We start from the raw sequence: 18,954 nt of genomic DNA on the forward strand, positions 1-18,954 counted from the left end.
GTGGCACACGAAGCTGCCGCTTAGGCCGCGGGGAGGGGGGGGCAGAGACCCCCGGTAACTCAAGTACATGAATTCCAATCCAGAAATACGATTTTTATTTTTGTTGACCAGTTTTATGGCCTGTTATCAATGTTGATTTTACTCGTGTTTACGGCTCTCCTGGAGGGCGGCAGGTGATTCTGGTTGCGGCCGTGTTATCTTTAGATTCTGTGAAGCTGGGCGATTTCATCTTCACAGTAAGGGGTGATGCGCCCGCATCTCACGCAGCTCTTTCTCTTTAAATCTCTTCCTGCGGCTCCTGGGTGGTGGAGACCGTCCTCTCGGCAGCTGTGGAGCTCCGCGTAGGTGTGACGACGGGGTGAGGGTGACAATGGCTTGTTTTGCATTCCTGGAGACTGTTTTCTTTGATTCCTCCTTGAAGAGAATTTATCCTGTCAGGTCTGAGACACATTTCTTCTGAAACAGCTGCATAAGCTCAGCCCAGAGTTTTAGAGAAATGATAAAATAAAAGGCCTTTTTTTTTCTCCCTCTCCGCACGATCACATCGCCTATAGTGTTTCTGACCCAACGCGAACGTTTATCAGCTCCAACAAGGAATGTGGGCCGTGAGGGTGAATTTTGAAACGAGGGGATGTCTGGAAATGAGAACACTTGTGTCCCCAGGACCGTAAGCCTGAGAAAAACACCTCAGAGCCGGTCTTCACCCAACATGTTTATCGATTAGGAATCGGTGTTGGGGTTATACATTTTAGAATTTTAGAATGAAAAGACCATCATATATTCTTCATTTATAGAATGGCAACTGGGAGGAAGGTTATCTGATTTTAAATTTTTGTAAATTTATCTTATTGTTGAGAGTATTGCAGATGTCCCCCATTTCCCCTCTTTGCCCCCCTCCACCCATCTCCCGTCCCCCCCAGGCCTTCACTGCACTGTTGACTGTGTCCACGGGCTATGCATATATGCAGAGAAGTTCTTCAGTTAATCTCTTCCTGCCCTCCTTCCTGCCTTATGTCTACAATTATACATACCTGAGATCAAAATAGAAAATAAATTAGCAAAGGAGGAAGGGCAAGGAGGAGGCAGATGGGCAGAGACAGGCGCTCGCTGATTTCGGAGTGAGGCTTGCCTCTGGTCTTCCTCTGGGCGTGTTCCAGAAGCTCTTCTCCTCCCTCCCGCTGCTTTGGGATTCATCTCCTCCTGCTTCTCATCATTGGGGTCCAGCTGCCCCCAACTCTTACAGACCTAATACGAAGGGAGCTATAAAATATTATTGAAAGATGTAAAAAAAAAAAAGATCTGAACAAATATAGTGTTTTTAGATAGAAAGAATGCTATAAGAATATCAGTTCTCGAAAAGTAAGTGCAGCCCAGCCAGCATGGCTCAGCAGTTGAGCGTCGACCTAGGATCCAGGTGATCGGGGTTCGATTCCCAGTCAGGGCACATGCCCGGGTTGCGGGCTTAATTCCCAGTCAGGGGCGTGCAGGAGGCAGCCGATCAAGGACTCTCTCATAATTGATGGTTCTATCTCTCTCTCTCCCTCTCCCTGAAATCAATAAAGCTATATTTAAAAAAGAAAAGTAAGTGCATAGAAGTTAAGGCTAATTGAAGAAAATGATCTTAAAATTCATGTGGAGGAATAAATGTCTAAAAATAGCCAAAAAATATATTTAAAAGATATATTATCTGTAAAGGACAAAACGGCCTTACTACATATATATTTTTAAATACTATGAACTCAGGGTAATCAGCTTTATATGATATTGGCATAAATAAAGACAAATCAATCAATGGAATAGCCTAAAATTTCAGAAATGGATCCCAGGATATAGGGGAATTTAGCATAAAACAAAAAATGGTTTTTCCCTGCAGGGAGATTTGATAAATGGTGCTGGCACAACTGGTTGTCCATCTGGAAGAATATAAAATTGGACCCATATCTCTCAGCATATTCAAAAATAAATTAAGATGGATTAAAGATGAACATAAAAAAATACAGCAATAAGAATTCTAGAGGTTGATTTGAGGCTGGGTAAGGCAGGAAGGACTGGGCCCGGGAGCAGCAGAAAGCTCCAAGACCGAGGGCTTCAACACCCAGCAGAATTATGTTCTCATCAAACAGCAAGTCCAGAGGTGGCTGCTGTCAAGGCCCCAGGTCCCTCCTGCGTGTTTGCTCTGCCACCCTGCGCCACCTAGTCCTGGGCATCCCCCGACGTCTGCTGCCTTTCATACTCCTGCTGGGGATGGAGCCCGGTGGAGGCGAGAGGCCTGCCCGCCGCACAGTGTCTCGCTCCCCGGCGACTTCTACATCTCTGTTTTCAGACCCGTTCTACTTGGCTACGCTCAGCTGCAGGAGAGGAGGGAACAGTTTCTATTTTTGCTTTCCAGCTTTTATGGGAGAGGCAGGCGAGGGAGAGTGGCGGTGAACCTACACAGTCTGCCGGGGACTGTATGCCCACCCCGAGGATGGGGGGACCAGCCTAGTGGAAACAGACAATCGCAAGAAAGGGCTTCAAAGGCCTTTGTAATTTAAAACCTTTTATATGTAAGTAAAAGTACCATAAACAAAATTATTATATGTATTGGGAATATGTTTACAGTCCTTATGGCATATATATAGGATATATATGTGGATATATATCATATAGTAAGAATAACTTCTGCAAATTGAGAACAGAAAGACAAGCAATCCAAAGGGGAAATGGCATGAATAGAGAATCATAGACGAGCAAGCTCACGTGGTCAGAAACATATGGTAAGGAAGCCGCCGTTCCTATTAGACAGAGAGGGTAGGAGCCAGTCCGGCCCCTGGGCCCCAGTGCACAGCGTCTAGCCAGGCATTCATGGCCCGGGGGCCACCAGTGGTTTGCTTACAAAGTCCCCCCAGCTTGGGAAGCAGAAAACTAATGGGAGAGGCTACCGTGGGGAGAGGTTTTCCTGGTAGGGATTTTGAACGCATTTTTTTTAGAGACAGCCTCATAGGGTCGAGTCCTGCCCTAGTGTGTTAATCAGGTCCTCAGATACAGGTCCCGTCGTTGACGTACCCGTTCCATCCTGGCTTCCTCCATGTGGTTTCCGTGGAAAAATGTGTACCGATCCATATCCACATCTAAACACAGTGCGTTCCCAAAGCCAGGGCTTTCGGCACAATTGTGGGGTCGGGACTTAGGAAGACGCCAGAAAAAGAGCGACTTATGAATTGCTTCACTCTAAACTTTACAAAAATGCTTATAAAAGTATGTGAAATAAATAATAAAATCTATTCATAGAAATACAGAAAGAAGAAAAGGAAGGGAGGGAGGGAAGGAAAGGAGGGCAGGCAAAAATATTAACAGAGGTCGTATATGGAGAGTTGGGCTATGAGGGAAAACCTGCCCATTTTAAATCACTGAAGGTCAAAGGCCAAAAATAATTCCTGCTTTGGAAGGGCAGCAGGTTGGGTCTGCACGTGGCGAGCGGGGGAAGCACCTTGCGGACAGGCAGGCGCAGCGTGGTGACATCCTTGCTGCCTTCCACGTGGCTTTCAGTTCTGGGCGGACTCCAGCCGTGGTAGCTAAGGCGGGAGATGGCAAAGTGTTTCTGACTTAGTTTAGGGATGAAATAAAACCCAAAAGTTCCTGGCGCTAAAGGAAATTATAGCCATGCTTCTGTCCAAGGCGCTAAAGGAAATTATAGTCATGCTTCTGTCCAAGGCGCTAAAGGAAATTATAGTCATGCTTCTGTCCAAGGCCCGTTCTCTCCCCCCCCCCGGATCCCGATGCTGTTCTGATGTCCCCAGCTCAGTTGCATGTCCAGGGCGTTGCCCTCCTCCTGCCTCTGCGTAGACCTTTATGGTTGGAAGGTCTTTGAAATCCTCTAAGTCCATATCATATAGATGAGTAAAATGGAAACTAAATTTTGTTTAAAATCCTTGGCCAAAACCTGGTGAGCTCCAGAGCCAGAAATAACCAGAGTCAAATCCAAGCGTTTCCTACTATTTCACCTTTCTAGTTTCAACAGAACAACCAAACCTTTTTGAAAACCACAGTACAAGACTAAATATGTTCTTGAATATGTTTGCAGCCTTGGAGTAGGCATGGGTAGTTTAGAGAGGTCATTAAAAGGTCTAAACGTAAAAGAAAAAAAAAAAAATTGATAAATTGGACTTCATCAGAATTAAAACTTCATGCTGTATGTTCCAGATCGGCCAAAAGAATGAAATTCATATTTGTTTGTTAAATGTAGAGCAAGAAAGTAGTACATATCATTTTAGAATGTCGCCACTAGCTTTGGAGAGATGTAAAAATAGTCTTAATAACTGCTTTAATTTAATTCTGTCTTTCAGTGCCATTTTATTCTGCCCTGGAAGTGAAATGGAAACACATTATTTTCCCTTTTCTTCTTATTTCTATCTTATTTATTTGTGTGGTTTTTTGTGGGTTTTTTTGCATTAAGAAAATATAGGAAACATTCGGGCATGTTGGAAATTGTGAAGGAGGAAGATTTGAGAGCCAAGAGCGAAACACTTTTAATTTTAAAGGCTGCGATTTAGTTTCGTCTTGGATGCCATTACGGTGACTAATGGGAACTGATCCTAGACTTCAAAAGAAATAGGACCATATGGTCTTACCATTCAGCTCCTAATGCTGCTCTGAATTCCAGTTAGTCCCCAAACTTTTCACTTCGCCAGCGCCCCTCCTCACCTCTGTCATCGCACAGCCACGAAAGGAATCTGAACCCCGTCCCTGGGTTTTCTGACACCCCTGCTTACTGGTGCTGAGGATGCCTTTTCTTTGTGTGAATAGGGTCCTATGAAGACAGACAGAAACCCGCAGCATTAATCAGATCCGCTGGGCTAATTACCGCACCTCCAAAGTTTATGACTTTTAAATATTAACTTCTTGAAGTGACTCATTCGGAGATCAGAATGATTAATCCTTCTCAGTCACTATAAATGTCAGCGGCCGGATTAAAGGATTTAGATGGTCTTGTTTGCCCAACCTCAAACTTCTGGACTTCGAGACACAAGCTGAATAGCTCCGGTTTACGGTCGTTTCCTGGTGCCGTTCCCCTCCCAGCCCCCCTTTCGGCCCCCGCCTCACCGATGGTTAGCTAATTGGCTGTTCGGAGGGCAAGTGCTCCTGTCAGGCCTGGCGACCCAGGGCTTCGTGGATTACCTGCCAGAAGGCGAGGGAGATAGACTAGCTTAGGGCCTCCTCCTGGCACAGCGGGGGTAATCCTTGCCCCCTGCCTCGGCCTTTATGGGGCTGATGGCTTGAGCCCCGGCTCACGGCTAAACTTGCATCCGGCTCCTGGCCACGTTGCCAGCTTGGGGTCCACACCGCGAATCACCGTGCGCCCCGACCGGCCGCTTCCTGCCAAACCACCCGCACGTTTATGCCAGCTCCTGCTGCAGTGGCGCGGTCAGCCACCCAGGGTACGTTGTAGTCATGTGGCCGTCCCTGGGTCTTAGATTCCCCCAAAGCAAGCTCATTTCCAGGATGCATTTCATCAAAACCAATTTGAAAGTCGTTTGTCTAATTGCAAGGGATTGCCAGGATCAGAAACGCAGGATTTTGTGGTTGGGTGTATAAATCCTCGAGACACGCGCTTAAGAAGACGCTTTCCTTACCAGTTAGCGACTCACAACCTAATTTCTCTCGTTTGAACCATCAAGCCTCCTCTCCATATGTTTGCCCTCCCCCGGAGGCTTCACAAATCTTATCTTGCAGAAAAGGCCTGTTCTCCGGGGCCATTCACTCTAATCCTGCTTTCTCTGCTTGCAAACATACCGGGGTTTTCCCTTCTCACACTCTCATCAAGTTGCCCTTAGAGCCTCAGCCTTACATTTCCCTCGACGGAGGTACCTGAGGAAGCCAAGTTCAGGATGAAGGGGGAGGGGTCGGGCAGCCGGCACCGGCTCTCATTACACTGTCTTGGGTAATAAATTAGATTGTAAGTATGCTGTGCGGCGGTCACTGGCTCTGTCCTCTAGGAATGGGAGATTATCTGTATGTGTTCGTGGATGTTGATATCATAGTAATAGATAAGTTAAGCAAGCAGTTAAAGATATTTGCCTTTTACATAAAATTGGGTTAGGGGAGTTCAGGTATTTAGTAAGATTTTAAGTTAATTTATTTTATTTTTTATTCAAATCATTTTTTATTTTTCAGTTACGGTTGGCATACAGTATTATGTTTTAGGTGTAGACCCCAGCGATCTGACATTATATGACTTACTAAGTGGTCGTCCCGATAAACCCCGTACCCGTCTGACACCACACATAGTTATTAGAACATTTACATCCCGTGACTACTCTAACTACCAATTTGTGCTTCTCAACCCCTTCGCCTTTCTCACCCATCGCCCAGCCCCCTCCCATCTGGCAGCCATCAAAATGTTCTGAGTGTCGATGAGACTGTTTCTGTTCTGCTTTTTCATTTATTTGGGGGGTTTTTTAGATTTGATTGTTGATAGATGTGTATTTATGCCATTTTATTGTTCATATTTCTTATCTTTTTTTTTGCTCCTTAAAGAAAACCCTTTAACATTTCATGTGATACTGCTTTGGTGGTGATAACTCCTTTAGCTTTTCCTTGTCTGGGAAGCTCTTTACGCGTCCTTGGATTCTAAATGATAGCTTTGCTGGGTAGAGTCATTTTTAAAATGTATTTTTGTGTAGGGCCTTATGAGTAAAGATTTATACCCTCATTGAGATTTCTATTGCATGTTCAAGGATGGGTGTTCTGTTCAAACAGTTGACAAATTTAACTTAAGAAGGTTAAAGCGTTCGGAGTGTTTCATAAAATATGCATTAGGACTCAAAGGGGGAAAAGTTACATACATTTCTATTCCTGTGTGATCTTCTTATCATTTCGCAAACACAGCAGAAAAGGGAACTCCAGATAAGGCGGTGGTGACACTAATTCTACAAACATCAAATAAGAAATGTTTGCCCAATTTGTAGTTTTGTGTTACACACCACCGCTAGAGGAGTGTCGCTTCATGTCTGAGAACAGATAATTCCACCCAAGCTCACAATAACAAAGGAAAACACCTGAAAACTATTACAGATTATTTCTGTGGATTAAATTTCTATTGATTCTTCTAGCCATTTCCCACACCTCGTTTTGGGGGATGTTACTATATAATAAATGGTTGTTACTATACAATAAGTATATTCTCTTTTTAAAAAATCCACATATGATGATGGGGAGAGAAAGAATTGAAGTGATAATTCAAGAATTAGAAGAGAGAAAAACATTGTTTCTATATTTCTTACACAACTTCATTTCTTTACAGTAAATGAGGAAGGATTTTTAAAGCCCAGCATCTCTAAGAGATGGTAATAAATTAATTACTTCTAATTATTGAACAGAAGCTGTTAAGCAAGCCAAGAAAATATATTTTTAAAAAGAAGATAGACTTTAATTTTTCTTTATTATGTTTTTTAATTAGTAAAATTATGAAAAGTAAAAATTCAGAACTATAAAATAAATTAATTCCCTTCACTTTCAGCTCCTTCTAAATTATCCATCAGAACAGTTATTTAGCTTTCCTCACTTTTATTCATGCTCAAATCCGTAAGCACTTATATAGTTCATTGGCTCTCTTCCTTAGTTTCCAAAAATTAGATCATACTCTGCAATGTGTATTTTTACTTAAAATATATATAATAGGCTTCCCTCCAGATCTGAAGATATGGGTCCAGCCTCACTCTGTGCTAGCCGCGTAGAGTTTCATGCCTGGGATTTAGAACTTATTCAGCAGCTCCCTTTCTGGTAAACTTTCTAGTTAATTTAATCTTTGCAACAATGCCATCGTAAACATTATTTGTACATGTATGTTTAAGATCAGATGATTTTATTTCTGTAGGATATCATCTCAAAACAAAGACTTTTTGATCTAAAAAGTGTTTTTAATGTTAATGGAAACATATTTTCATGTACTAAGGCGGCGTAACAGAAAGCAGAGAAGAAATGATAGGATAAAGTAATGATGAATTCTCAGAGTGGACCCACAGGATCAGCTGCTTCTAGGAGATCAGTGATTCTTGGTTTGTCCCCAGATTTCAAATACCAGTGGCTCGTATCCCGCCTCCTCGTTGCAGAGTCGCAGTGAGGCACAGAAGAGAATCAGCAGTAACAGTAATGACAAGTGTTCGCGAGGATGTGCGGACGTTGGAACCCGGGTGCGCCACTGGCGGGAATGTAAAAGTGTACAGTCACTGCGGGAAACGGTCCGGCACAGCCTCAGAAGCTTAAACATAGGCCTCTTGTCTGACCCAGCAATGCCTCTCACAGGGACACACTAAAGGGAAATAAAAGCATATGTCTGCGTAAAAATGTGCTCACTATAGTTTATAATAGCCCCAAAGTGTACCAACTCAGATGCCCATTCACTGACAAATGGGTAAATAGGGGTCTGTCCATGCAGTGGAATATTATTCATCCATGAAAAGGAATGAAGCAGTGATACCTGCTCCGATACGGATAAACCTTGAAGACACTGTGCTGAGTACAGGGAGCCGGTCACAGAAGCCCACGCGTTGTAAGATCTCTTTTATTTGAAATGTCCAGAATAGGTCGATCTATAGAGACAGAAAGTAAATTTGTGGTTGCCTAGGGCTGGGGAGAGGGGGAATTAGAGGGGAAATGGGAGATGACTGATCGTTGGTACAAGGTTCCCTTCGGAGGTGATAAAAATGTTCTAAAATTGATTGTGGTGGTCGTCGCACGCTATAATGAATATACTAAAAAACCATCGAACTGTATACTTTAAATGAGCGTATTGTGTGCTTTGTGAGTTATACCTCAATAAAGCTGTTTTTAAAAAAACACCCAAAAACGGAACAAATAAGAGAGAGAGAGAAGAGCAGAATCTAGCCATTAAAATAACCTGCACGTGGGAAGGAAGGGCGCGCCGTGAGTTTGTACACTGGGCCGCCCTCCCCTGAGCCGCGGCCACCCTGCGTGACTCTGAAACCAGTCCTCATGGAGAGGCTTGTTCTTCTGAATTCACACAGAGACAGGAGATGGACCGCCTCTTGGTGAATAGCTGCCTCTGCATTGCAGCTTTGCAAAATCCCTCCGCCGCCCTGGCCGGTGTGGCTCAGTTGGTTGAGTGTCATCCACGCACCAAAGAGTCGCTGGCTCCATTCGGGGTCAGGGCACGTGCCCGGGTTTCAGGCTTGATCCCTAGTGGGGGGCGTGCAGGAGGCAGCTGATCGATGTTTCTCTCTCCTTCTGCCTTCCTCTTTCTCTAAAATCAGTAAAAAACATTTCAAAACCTTTTAAAAAAATCCCTCCCTGCTCCGACTAGATATAATAGACATTATATGAGAAAAAGGCCAGGTTGCTAACCCACTGTCCCCCCTTCTTCTACTAAAGGGGTAGCTGTGCTGACTGCCAAGTTCACGCGAAGCGTATGTTCTTATATGGTCTTTTCCACTGTGTCACCCACCCTCGCTTTTTTTTGCTTTTTTTTTGTTTTTTAATTGTTCAAAATATCACAGATATCCCCCTCCCTCATTTTTTAAGATGTGAACTTTCTTGATACAACCTTCCTAGGTTGTGTTAACCCTTTGCGGTCGTATTAAATTTGGACATGGGTGTCGTGCTGGTTGGAATGAATTTCCGTTGAAAGAGCAGTGATACATAACATGCAAGATTATGAAGGATAAACAAGAGAAATTATGAACCGGTACATGAATGAATAGAGTTAAGATTCGTACGGTTCCTTGCTGTGGTGGCTGAGAGCAGACATACGACCGGAACGGTAAAAAAGCTTTGGTGGCTGAGAGTAGACAAACGACCGCAAAGGGTTAATTCGGTTTTTCTTTTATATATTTTCAAATTTATGAGTGTCATAAAGCAAAAACGTCTAATCTCATCCAAGCTAGCCTTGCCTTTTAATCACAGTGGATTTCACCTCAGGTAGACTTCATTCTGGCTGCAGTTTATTGCGTTGGTTCTGTTTCAAATTGTAATGGGAGGCTGTGGCTGGCCTGCTGGTCAAGGTCACCAAAATTCAACACGCAGGAGATCAGGACTTACTTCACCGGCCTCAGCCGAGCAGACTTCACACAGAGACTCCGAAGGGCAAAGAAAGGAGTTAAGGCCGTGGCGTTAGGACCCTGGCAGAGAACCCAATACGCAGAAACCATGGCAAGTAAGGTGAAGGCATCTCTGTCTCTGTCACTTGAAGCCAAAGCTGACTGAAAGCAAGATGGCCTGGTTCTGAGCCTGGTTCTGAGCCTGGATCTGCCTTTTTCTTTCCACTTTGAGGGGTTCCTGCCCTCAGCAACCCCGCCCAACCCTCCCGCCAGGACACCTCTGCTCACCTGCCCCCTGCTTGTCAACAGGGCACGTGTTCTCCGGCTCTGTGGCCCGTCTTGCTGAACCCTGCTGGGTCTGGGAAATAGCCTAGTAGACTAATTTATTCTAGTAGAATAGGTGGGCCTCCTCAGGGGTATGTGTATTAAAACGAGGACTCCTACCAGCAAGGACCTATAACCAAAGGAGACAAGTTCTGTTGGCAGCAACAGATTCTAAAGCACCGAGGCAGGTCCGACGCAGAGATTTTTTAATGTGGGGGTAGTGTGGCTTTTCGAAAATGATTTGAAAACGATCCTCTCCCCACCCTTGATCATCCATTTCTCTGTGATTATGACTTTCATTTATCCAGGTGTTTCTTTTTAACCCGTTTCTCGGTTCGCCTTTCTTTAACCTAGTCACATTTACATAGAGCATCCCCTAAACCGAGTCATGACAGCCCCGAAAGGCAAGGAGGGTGATAAGTGACCTGAGCAGAGCCGGTAAGTGGCTCCGACTTAGGTTCACGGAGGTCAAGGTTAGCGTTCGTTCCTAGTGGGAACAACAGTGAACGTGAATTCGGCCGGGAAACCGGGCGGCTTGCTTGCCGGCTTGCGTTTCAGGCGCAGCCCCTGAGGAGTTTAGAACCATTGTGAGACATGGATTTCCCGGGCTCTGGTTTTTAAGACTTTGGGGTACACCTGCCAGCTCCTGGGGATCACCTGTTGGGTATTTGCGAGGTGAGCGGTGTTCACGGGCCTGGATAAGCAGTAACGGAGATTATTGCAGTTTCCTGCTTTTCTTTACCTCAGAGGTGTTTGCATCAGGATGGCAAGGGCGTGAGGGGTCAAGAAGGTGGAAACGTTTCAGGCTGCATTTCAGAGATGCGAAAGGGAGCTTTTGTTGTGAAAATTCTAACTTCTCTTATTTTTATTCCGCAATAGGGGCACCTCCCCCAGTAGAACAAAAGTGCAAAGGATCCGGCCATTCGTTTTCACCCGTTAGGGATAGTGTTGTATTCTGGTGGGGAATCAGCATGTGTGATGGTCCCAGTCACTCGTTTCAGGCCCTTTCGTGCCCCCTCCCCACTTTAAATGTGACAGTTGACTAGCAGTCAGTAAGCTCCCCGCAGCTACTCCATGAGCCGCCCCTGACGTTGACCTTTGTTGGATTTGCTGTTGTGAGTACAGTCCCACTGACTCTGTCACAAACCCAGACGAGGCCGCCTCTCACCTCACCAGCCGTCCGCCGTCTCATGTCAGTGGGCTCTTTTTCTCCGTTTCCCTGTTTTCCCTCTTTGCTGCTTCCGTTTTTTTACATACGTTTTGGTTCTGGGACTTACTCCCGTCCCTCTGATAAGCACAGTTTGATTGGTGGCTAACTGTGGCCACAGGTTTTCATTCCGTGTGAGTGTCTTTGTCAGAATCCGTTTGGAGGCCTGGCCGAGACGAAGCCGGTCCAGCTCCCGACAGGGCCGCAGCAGTGAAGCGATTCACCACCCGAGTTAAAATGTGCGGAGGCCTGGAGGGTGCCGACGGCTCTACAACACATACTCACCATATCGTGCCTTATGTTCGATTCCTTTTCTAGAAGATTCCACGTGATACTGTTTTATCACAGATAATAGGTGATACCTTAATATATGGGCGTGAGCAAAAAAGGTGTGTGGCTGTGAGTATGCGAAACACAGCTTATTCTTGTATTATTACTTATTAATTGCTGTATTATTGATTTTTATTACAACAGCTCACCTGCTTTTGCCAACCCCTGTATACTCTGTTATTTCTCACAGCAGCCAATCAACTTAAAACTGTTTGTAGTTTTAAGAAATAGCAGTAGGAAGATGAGATCTATGGGTAATGTAAACTTAGAAGGTTTGCGTGATGCGGTGGCATTTATATCAGCCTTTATATGCTATCATTCTTTACATGTGTGTTGACTCGGAGTGGTACGTAAGGCCCAGGCTCTCCCATGCCAGTAAAGGAAACGGAAGAGCCGCGTATACATACAACCTGCAAGCAAACCTGTCTCTGTCTTCTCATCTGTAGTGTCTTGAACATGCGAAATTTCAAAACTAAACACAGAATTGGAAATGTCATTCATAAGAGTGGTCATTTGGAAGCGTCGCCTAATTTAAACACTTTACCTTTAACTTATGGCAGTGTCATGAGCTTTATTTTGCTCCTTTTATTAGTAAAGGGAGTAAAGGGCTCACAGCCATTCGTTTTGCGGGTCTTGATCTTATCCTTTGTTTTTAAGTTTGTAATAGTCCCCCTCCCCCGTATATCTTTACAGTGCACTTTATTTGCAAGAATTGGTTTACTCTAATCAATACAGATGTTTCCAGGTGTTTATTAAAGCAAAAAGTCTAGCAAGTCAGATGTCTGCAAGTTTTCAAGACATTATAAAATAATATTATAAAATATACGCACACTCACACCCACACACATACACGTGCACGCACACGGCACATGTGCGTGTCGGTTGTTAAGTTAAGGTGGGGACATACAATAAAGACTGGCCAAGCTCTTTTACTACTTACTCTTGGGAATCTTTTTTCTTCCGAAGTAGTGACGTCCAGGTGGGGAAATCCCATCATGTGAGACCAGGGCCAGGACACAGAAAGTAATTCTGACAACTTCTGCGGCTTCCTGGGCCTGCGGAACTAGATTCCATCACTGACGGCGACTCCCGCCCCTGGGCTGGGTTCTCCCGCCCGGGCCTCTCTGGAGGCGCCTGTGGGTTAAAAGGCTGCCCGAGGAGCTCTGAGTGGGGCGTGTAGAGAGTCAGCGGGGGCCCCCCACCCACACCCCATAGCCGCGCCCCCTTGGCCGCCACATGCCAGGCAATACTGATGTAAACACCTGGTGCTGGTAGCTTGCGTATGTATTTTATGGAGAGTTTCTTAAAAAAAAAAAAAAATTAAAAGTCAAGCTGACCATATACTCACGGGTTGTTGTCTCTTTTTCCTCCTAATTAGGACAGAATTTTACCCTAAGGCAGTTAGGCGTGTGTGAACCTGCAACTCGAAGAGGCCTGGCATTTTGTGCGGAAATGGGGCTGCCCCACCGAGGTTACTCTCTCAGTGCAGGGTCCGACGCCGACACGGAGAACGAAGCTGTGATGTCCCCGGAGCACGCCATGAGACTGTGGGGCCGGGGGGTCAAGTCAGGCCGCAGCTCCTGCCTGTCCAGCCGGTCCAACTCCGCCCTCACCCTGACCGACACGGAGCACGAGAACAAGTCGGACAGCGACAACGGTGAGTGGGCTCCGGCCTGCGTGGCCTCGGCACTCAGTGCTCCTGCTTTGGTTGACGGTGGGGCCTTGTTTCCTTTCTCGCTTCTCTCCTCCTGCCCTGCCTTCTCTTTCTCCCCCCGCCCCCCCCCCCCGCCTTTCTTTTTGTTCTAACGCAGTAGAACTCAAGAAATGACCTTGAATCATGCATTGTTTTTTCCTGGAAAAAAAGATCAATATTCAAAATGAGATTGTTCAATTATGCAAGCGGCCTGTGATGCATTCGCTCTAGTTTTGAAAAACAGTTTAATCGTGTACAGAAAAAATAAATAAATAGATTAGCTTTGACTTATCTTGGACCAGGTCACCTAGTATCCTCTGAGGAGCCTCAAAGCCAGCCCTGAGAAAGCTTGCCCCAGAGCCAGCTTGCATTCAAAGCTGTCTTTGTAGATCCCTCTTGAAGATCTCTCAGAGAGGTTGCAGATTCTTAGAATGGATGAGTGAGCGCACAGAATACTTTATTAACAGGGCTCGAGTGATTGAAGAACAAATTTGATCAGGCCTTGAACTTACTAGTTGACGAGAGCAGTTGAAATCTTGGGAAAGGGGGAGTGTGGCCTTTGATGTGCGTTGGGGACTAGATTACTAGGCAATTAAATCCACGCACAAAATTGGATTTTAGGCTATCCAGACAGCAGCTGTACGTGTCGTAAGAAAAAAGTCTTTATAAATTATTGGGACTTTTTTTCTCATTGCCCAATGCAAGATAACCAAAACTTAATGTATATACAATCATAGATTTTAAAGAAAACCTAATTTTTAGTCAGCGTCACGTCTAGGAAGAATTGGGGCATCAGCCCGATGCCCGGACAACGAAAGGGCATCTCTCCTTCAGCGTTTAATGTCAGCGGCGTCCTGCCACTTCAGTGTCGATATGAATGCTCCGTGTACACGCGTCAGACAGCAAAGAGAAATTTAAAGTGAAAGAGCTGCGTGCCATCTGAAAAGGACGGCCGTTTTGCCGGTGATGCTCATTTTTATTATTTACTGAGCGGATCTGCCGGCTCCGCTTTGGAGCAGGAAAGCGGGCCTGTGGTCAGCTTTCGGTTCCAGCTAAGGCCCCGCCCGAGGTGCTGCCCCGGGTTCTCCGTCTGTAGCGTCATCTCCTTCCCGGTCATGAAAATACAGTCTATTAAACCAGCTAAAGCTGTATCTTATATGGAATACTTCAGTGCATGAAACCAAAGTCAGAATCAGTCAGTACCGTGCACCCGTATATTCATTTTGGAAATGTCTGTATTGGGTGGAGACCGGCTTTACTCCAGCCCAGGGGAGCAAGCAAGGACAGTGCTTGCTGACAGCACTCGTCTTAGACTTGGATGCGAGCATTTCCCCGAGCCGGTCCGTCCGCCTGTGTCTCCATCCGTTCTCACTGTGCGTTCAGAAGCCACGCACCGTAAGTGCATAAGGTTTGGCATAAGCCGTGCCTCCTGTCTGTCCGTCTGCGCCTGCACATACCAGTCTTTGAGCCGCCGCAGATACAGTGGTTACACTCAGAGGTGGCGTTTGGCATTTGATTTTCCTAAAATGCACGATACCATTTATGATGGTTGTAGAAAGCAGAGTAGGATGCAGGAGGCGAGTGCGTTCAGTGCCGATTCTCCGCCACCTCATGTTGGGTCAGCTTGTCCCTCCCACCCACAGCCCCTGTAGCGTCTCTTTCTCTCTCTACGGACAAGTGTGCCTTGTTGTGGTTGTCTGTTGGTAAAATATAAATTAATTTTATCATTTTTAAAGATTATATCTGCTAAAACTAACTCGCAATGACTTCCCAAACAGTATCATGTTTTTTCTTTGCAAAAAATGTAAAACTCCGAACTGCGCAGACTTCGTTAGCAGTGGGTAACATCCAGATGATGGGACACGCGGAGGGAGACTTGTTTCTCACGCCATCGCCCGCCCCGTCTGATGGATGATTATTCACTAGCGGAGGAGCTCCGTTCCCCAGGACTCTCTCAGGCCGGGGTCTTAGAGCGACGTAAAGGCAGGAGAAACCGTGCACCCTCCTTTCTTCGGGTTGTTACGAAGCGCGGTGAGGAGAGGCAGGCGGAGGGCGCCGGGGGCCTGGCCCTGAAGCTCAGAACGTCGGCGGTGATGTTGAGAGTCAGCAGGTCAGCCAGGTTCCGGGGATCAGGTGTCAAAAACAATGTTTGTTGAGTTGGGCACGTGATGACTTAAGCCTGTGTTTACTCTTTTCCCAAGGTTTGGCTGCGGTGGTTTTTTAAACATTTTGATGGTCTAAGAACTCGTAAGGAGATCAGCTTAAGGAAGAAAATGAGGCAGGAAATAGAGTGGCTATGACCCCCCCCCCCCCCCCGAATCCCGCTGTTTCCTAGGCCTAATAGGAATCTCCGCAGGAACATCAAGTTAATGTTTTTGTCCGGAGTTCTCAGGGATTAGTCGGAAGGAACAAGGTTGCATTTAAAGTAATTAATTACATTAAGATCTGGGGAAGCATAAATTTCTGAGATACTTAGTAGACTTTATAATTTTTGAGTTGTGGGATTAAACAGGAGTATTTGGGATTTTTTTCTGATACAAAAAAAAACCTATACAATTTTCTTAAACTGGGTTACGGTAAAGATTAAAAGTTGTGACTTCTAACATCTTTATAAACAATATCCTCAAAACTATCACGTATTTCAGTATCACTACTCCTTCTGCTCAAATATTTCTAACGTAAAATTACTATAAATAATTCAGTTCTCTCCTCCTCAGGTGTTTTAATTGCTCCAGCTTTGAAAGACTGTTCATTTCCCAGTTCTTTCTCCCTTTGACTTCCAGTTACGGTAATTGTTTCATTTTATTTATTTTTGTACGCGCTTGAGTTGCGTCCTTGAGAGTTCTATTATAGTATATCGCTAGAAGTTGAAACAGGAAGGCCGCATGTAAGACATCCTACCAGAATGAAACTAATTTAGAAACAGACACCGACTTGTTTTCCTTCCATTTAGCATGGGAGTTCTCATTGACTGTTCTCATAACCCAATAAGGCTGTTTTCCCCAGAAGAGAAAAAAAATGTTATTCAACATTCGTAAAATCATGCAAGCCGAGTGCCTGATGTTCTAGTTACAGCTTCAAAGAGCAGTTTAGTAACTAAAAGGGATTCGATTTCATTTATTTATTGATAAAGAGGCCAGCAGTTCAGGCGAAGACGGGGCTGGAGCTGCTGTGCGGCCGATGCGATGCGGTTGGTCTGAGCATCCCACGGGGGTGAGAGAACATTCGGACCATGTCGCACGTCGCCACGTTCGCAGAGATTCAAAACAAGAGATAACATTTATTATTTTGCAAAACTAACCCTTCACTACTATGCTTTGAAGTTAAGAAGCATTTTGAGGGGGGGAAATTGTCCCGTAGATGCAGTTTCATGTGGAATTCCAAATGCAAGTTTCGTTCCCAGTTAAGAATATGAAGTAGACCTTTCTTGACACACGTCAGTCGCTGTGGTTGTCCCCACTGTCCTAAGTCAGCTGCAAATCCTGAAGGGCCCAGGGGTTGGGACCACCTAGTAGCGGCAGTTCTGGTAGCTATTGAGAGTTTACCAAATAACTGACGAAAGCCCTGATCGAAGGAGAAGCTAGCAGCATGCCCAGGATTGGTCTAGGCATGTTCCTTCTCTGACGTGTTGCTCACAAAGACCCTGACTGATTTCCCCCTATTTGGCTTTGCAAGGAACCTGATGGCAGTTCCTGTGATCTACATAAATGTCAGGAATGAAGACCTTTTCAAAACATCAACCCTTTAAGCTTTAAAAATGTTCGTTTGTGCATCTTTTCCCAGAAGAATCCAAGCATGTATTTGCGTCCTGTGTCACCCAGCAGTGGGGTGTCATGAAGGATGCCTGGGTTTGGATCATGCCAGACAGGATTTAGGTCTTTTCATTCAACCCCTAAGACTCTTTGTTTCTGAATCACCCTGAGTTCAAGTTCCCAGCATTTCCATCTCTCCTGGCTGTGCGGCTAGTCCAGGGACGTGTGTGCTCCTGCTGTAAGTCCTCAGCCTCCTGCTCCACCCTGTCCCCACGGTCTCCTCCGCCCCTCGGGAAGCAAAGGCCTGTGAGGTCCAGCAGACCAGGAGCAGTTGGCGCTCCTCTGGTACCTCCCAGCGATTCAAGACCCCGACAGTTGCCGTTGGGGGCAATAGTTGAGAACGTGTTGTAGTGGGCAGACCACCTGGGTTTGAGTTGGCTTCCCGCCTCCCAGCTGTGTGACCTTGGGCAAGTTGCTTAACCCTCCTGTGCTGCAGTTTCCACAGGGGTGAAATAGCGAACAGTGTACAGTCCTTACACGTTGTCGTGAGGCTTCATCGAGTTCAGGTATATGACGGGCTTAGAACAGAGCCTGGCGTCTAATGAACCCCAGATTAAGTGTGTGCTCCTGTTATTTATAAAAGCTAGAAAATTCGTTTTATTTCACTTTTGTACATGGTTATGGGATTAAGTTAGATCAACAATCTCAAGCACCTACACAGTTTTGGTCCACAGTAAGTGCTCCCCAGCCCCCCACCCCTCCCATACACCCCCTCCGTCTGGTGGGGGGTAATTATTTGTACATTTGCAGTGATGAGGGGGAAATACTGGTCTCCCCCAAGGATGGGCACTGCTCATTTGCAGACTTGGGAATTTCTGTCACCGTTTATTGATTCTTTTATTTTTCTCCAAAACCCCACATCTTTTTTAATTTACTGTAATTAAGTGAATGTACATTGAGCGGTGCTGATAATTAGTCTGAGGACGATAGACTTCAAAGACGTGAGCGTGCCCCCCCCCCCCCCCCCCCGGGCCAAAGGAAACTTCAGAAGGAGCGTTTCCCTTGAAGGCATGTTGCTGAGACAGCCAGTCAATTAAAAGGCGCTTTAACTGACGCTCATCGGTTCACAGGATAAAATGAATCATTCCTGGAAGTCGCCGTCTCACCGGGGCCCTTAGCGATACACCTGCCGTGGGACCTCCCTCGCCCCCCACTCGCGTGCGAGACTGAAGCGTTCCGGGCTGATCTGGCTGGCGGAGGAGCTCACACTACAGGGCAATATTTTTATTTTTAGATGTAATAGATACTTGCTTTGCCCAGCTACAGCACTTCAAGGAACTGATTTGCTTGTCTTTTGAAATAGGTTTTAATAAGTTGCTTTCTGTGTGGATAAAGTCTAAGTGTTGAGTTATTATATTTTAAGAGGAAAAAGGTGCAGCCCTTCAACGAATTTGAGAAACTGTTGTGGTGATAAAGGTTACCTCAGTCTCTCAGCAGACAACCTGAGCTATTTTACAACCTAAATGACCAGGGCAGGCCAACCCCGTTCTCAGAAAGTGGATGGTGAGGTTATCTCTCGGAGCCAGTGCGTGTAGGTGAGAGAGGAGAGTGACG

At 45.6% G+C, this 18,954-nt stretch overlaps 1 protein-coding gene across 1 annotated transcript in view; it reads left to right on the top strand.

The window, feature by feature from the left end:
- Positions 1–18,954, top strand: part of TENM3 (teneurin transmembrane protein 3) — a 539,046-nt gene that overhangs the window by 147,799 nt on the left and 372,293 nt on the right. Inside the window, exon 3 of the mRNA XM_087814069.1 lies at positions 13,274–13,552. Coding sequence (XP_087670195.1) covers positions 13,274–13,552 — 279 coding nt within the window. The remainder of the gene's footprint in view (positions 1–13,273; positions 13,553–18,954) is intronic.

This window comes from Miniopterus natalensis, chromosome 2 (assembly GCF_054644295.1).
Source record: "Miniopterus natalensis isolate mMinNat1 chromosome 2, mMinNat1.hap1, whole genome shotgun sequence".
In the NCBI taxonomy this organism is placed as follows: domain Eukaryota; kingdom Metazoa; phylum Chordata; class Mammalia; order Chiroptera; family Miniopteridae; genus Miniopterus; species Miniopterus natalensis.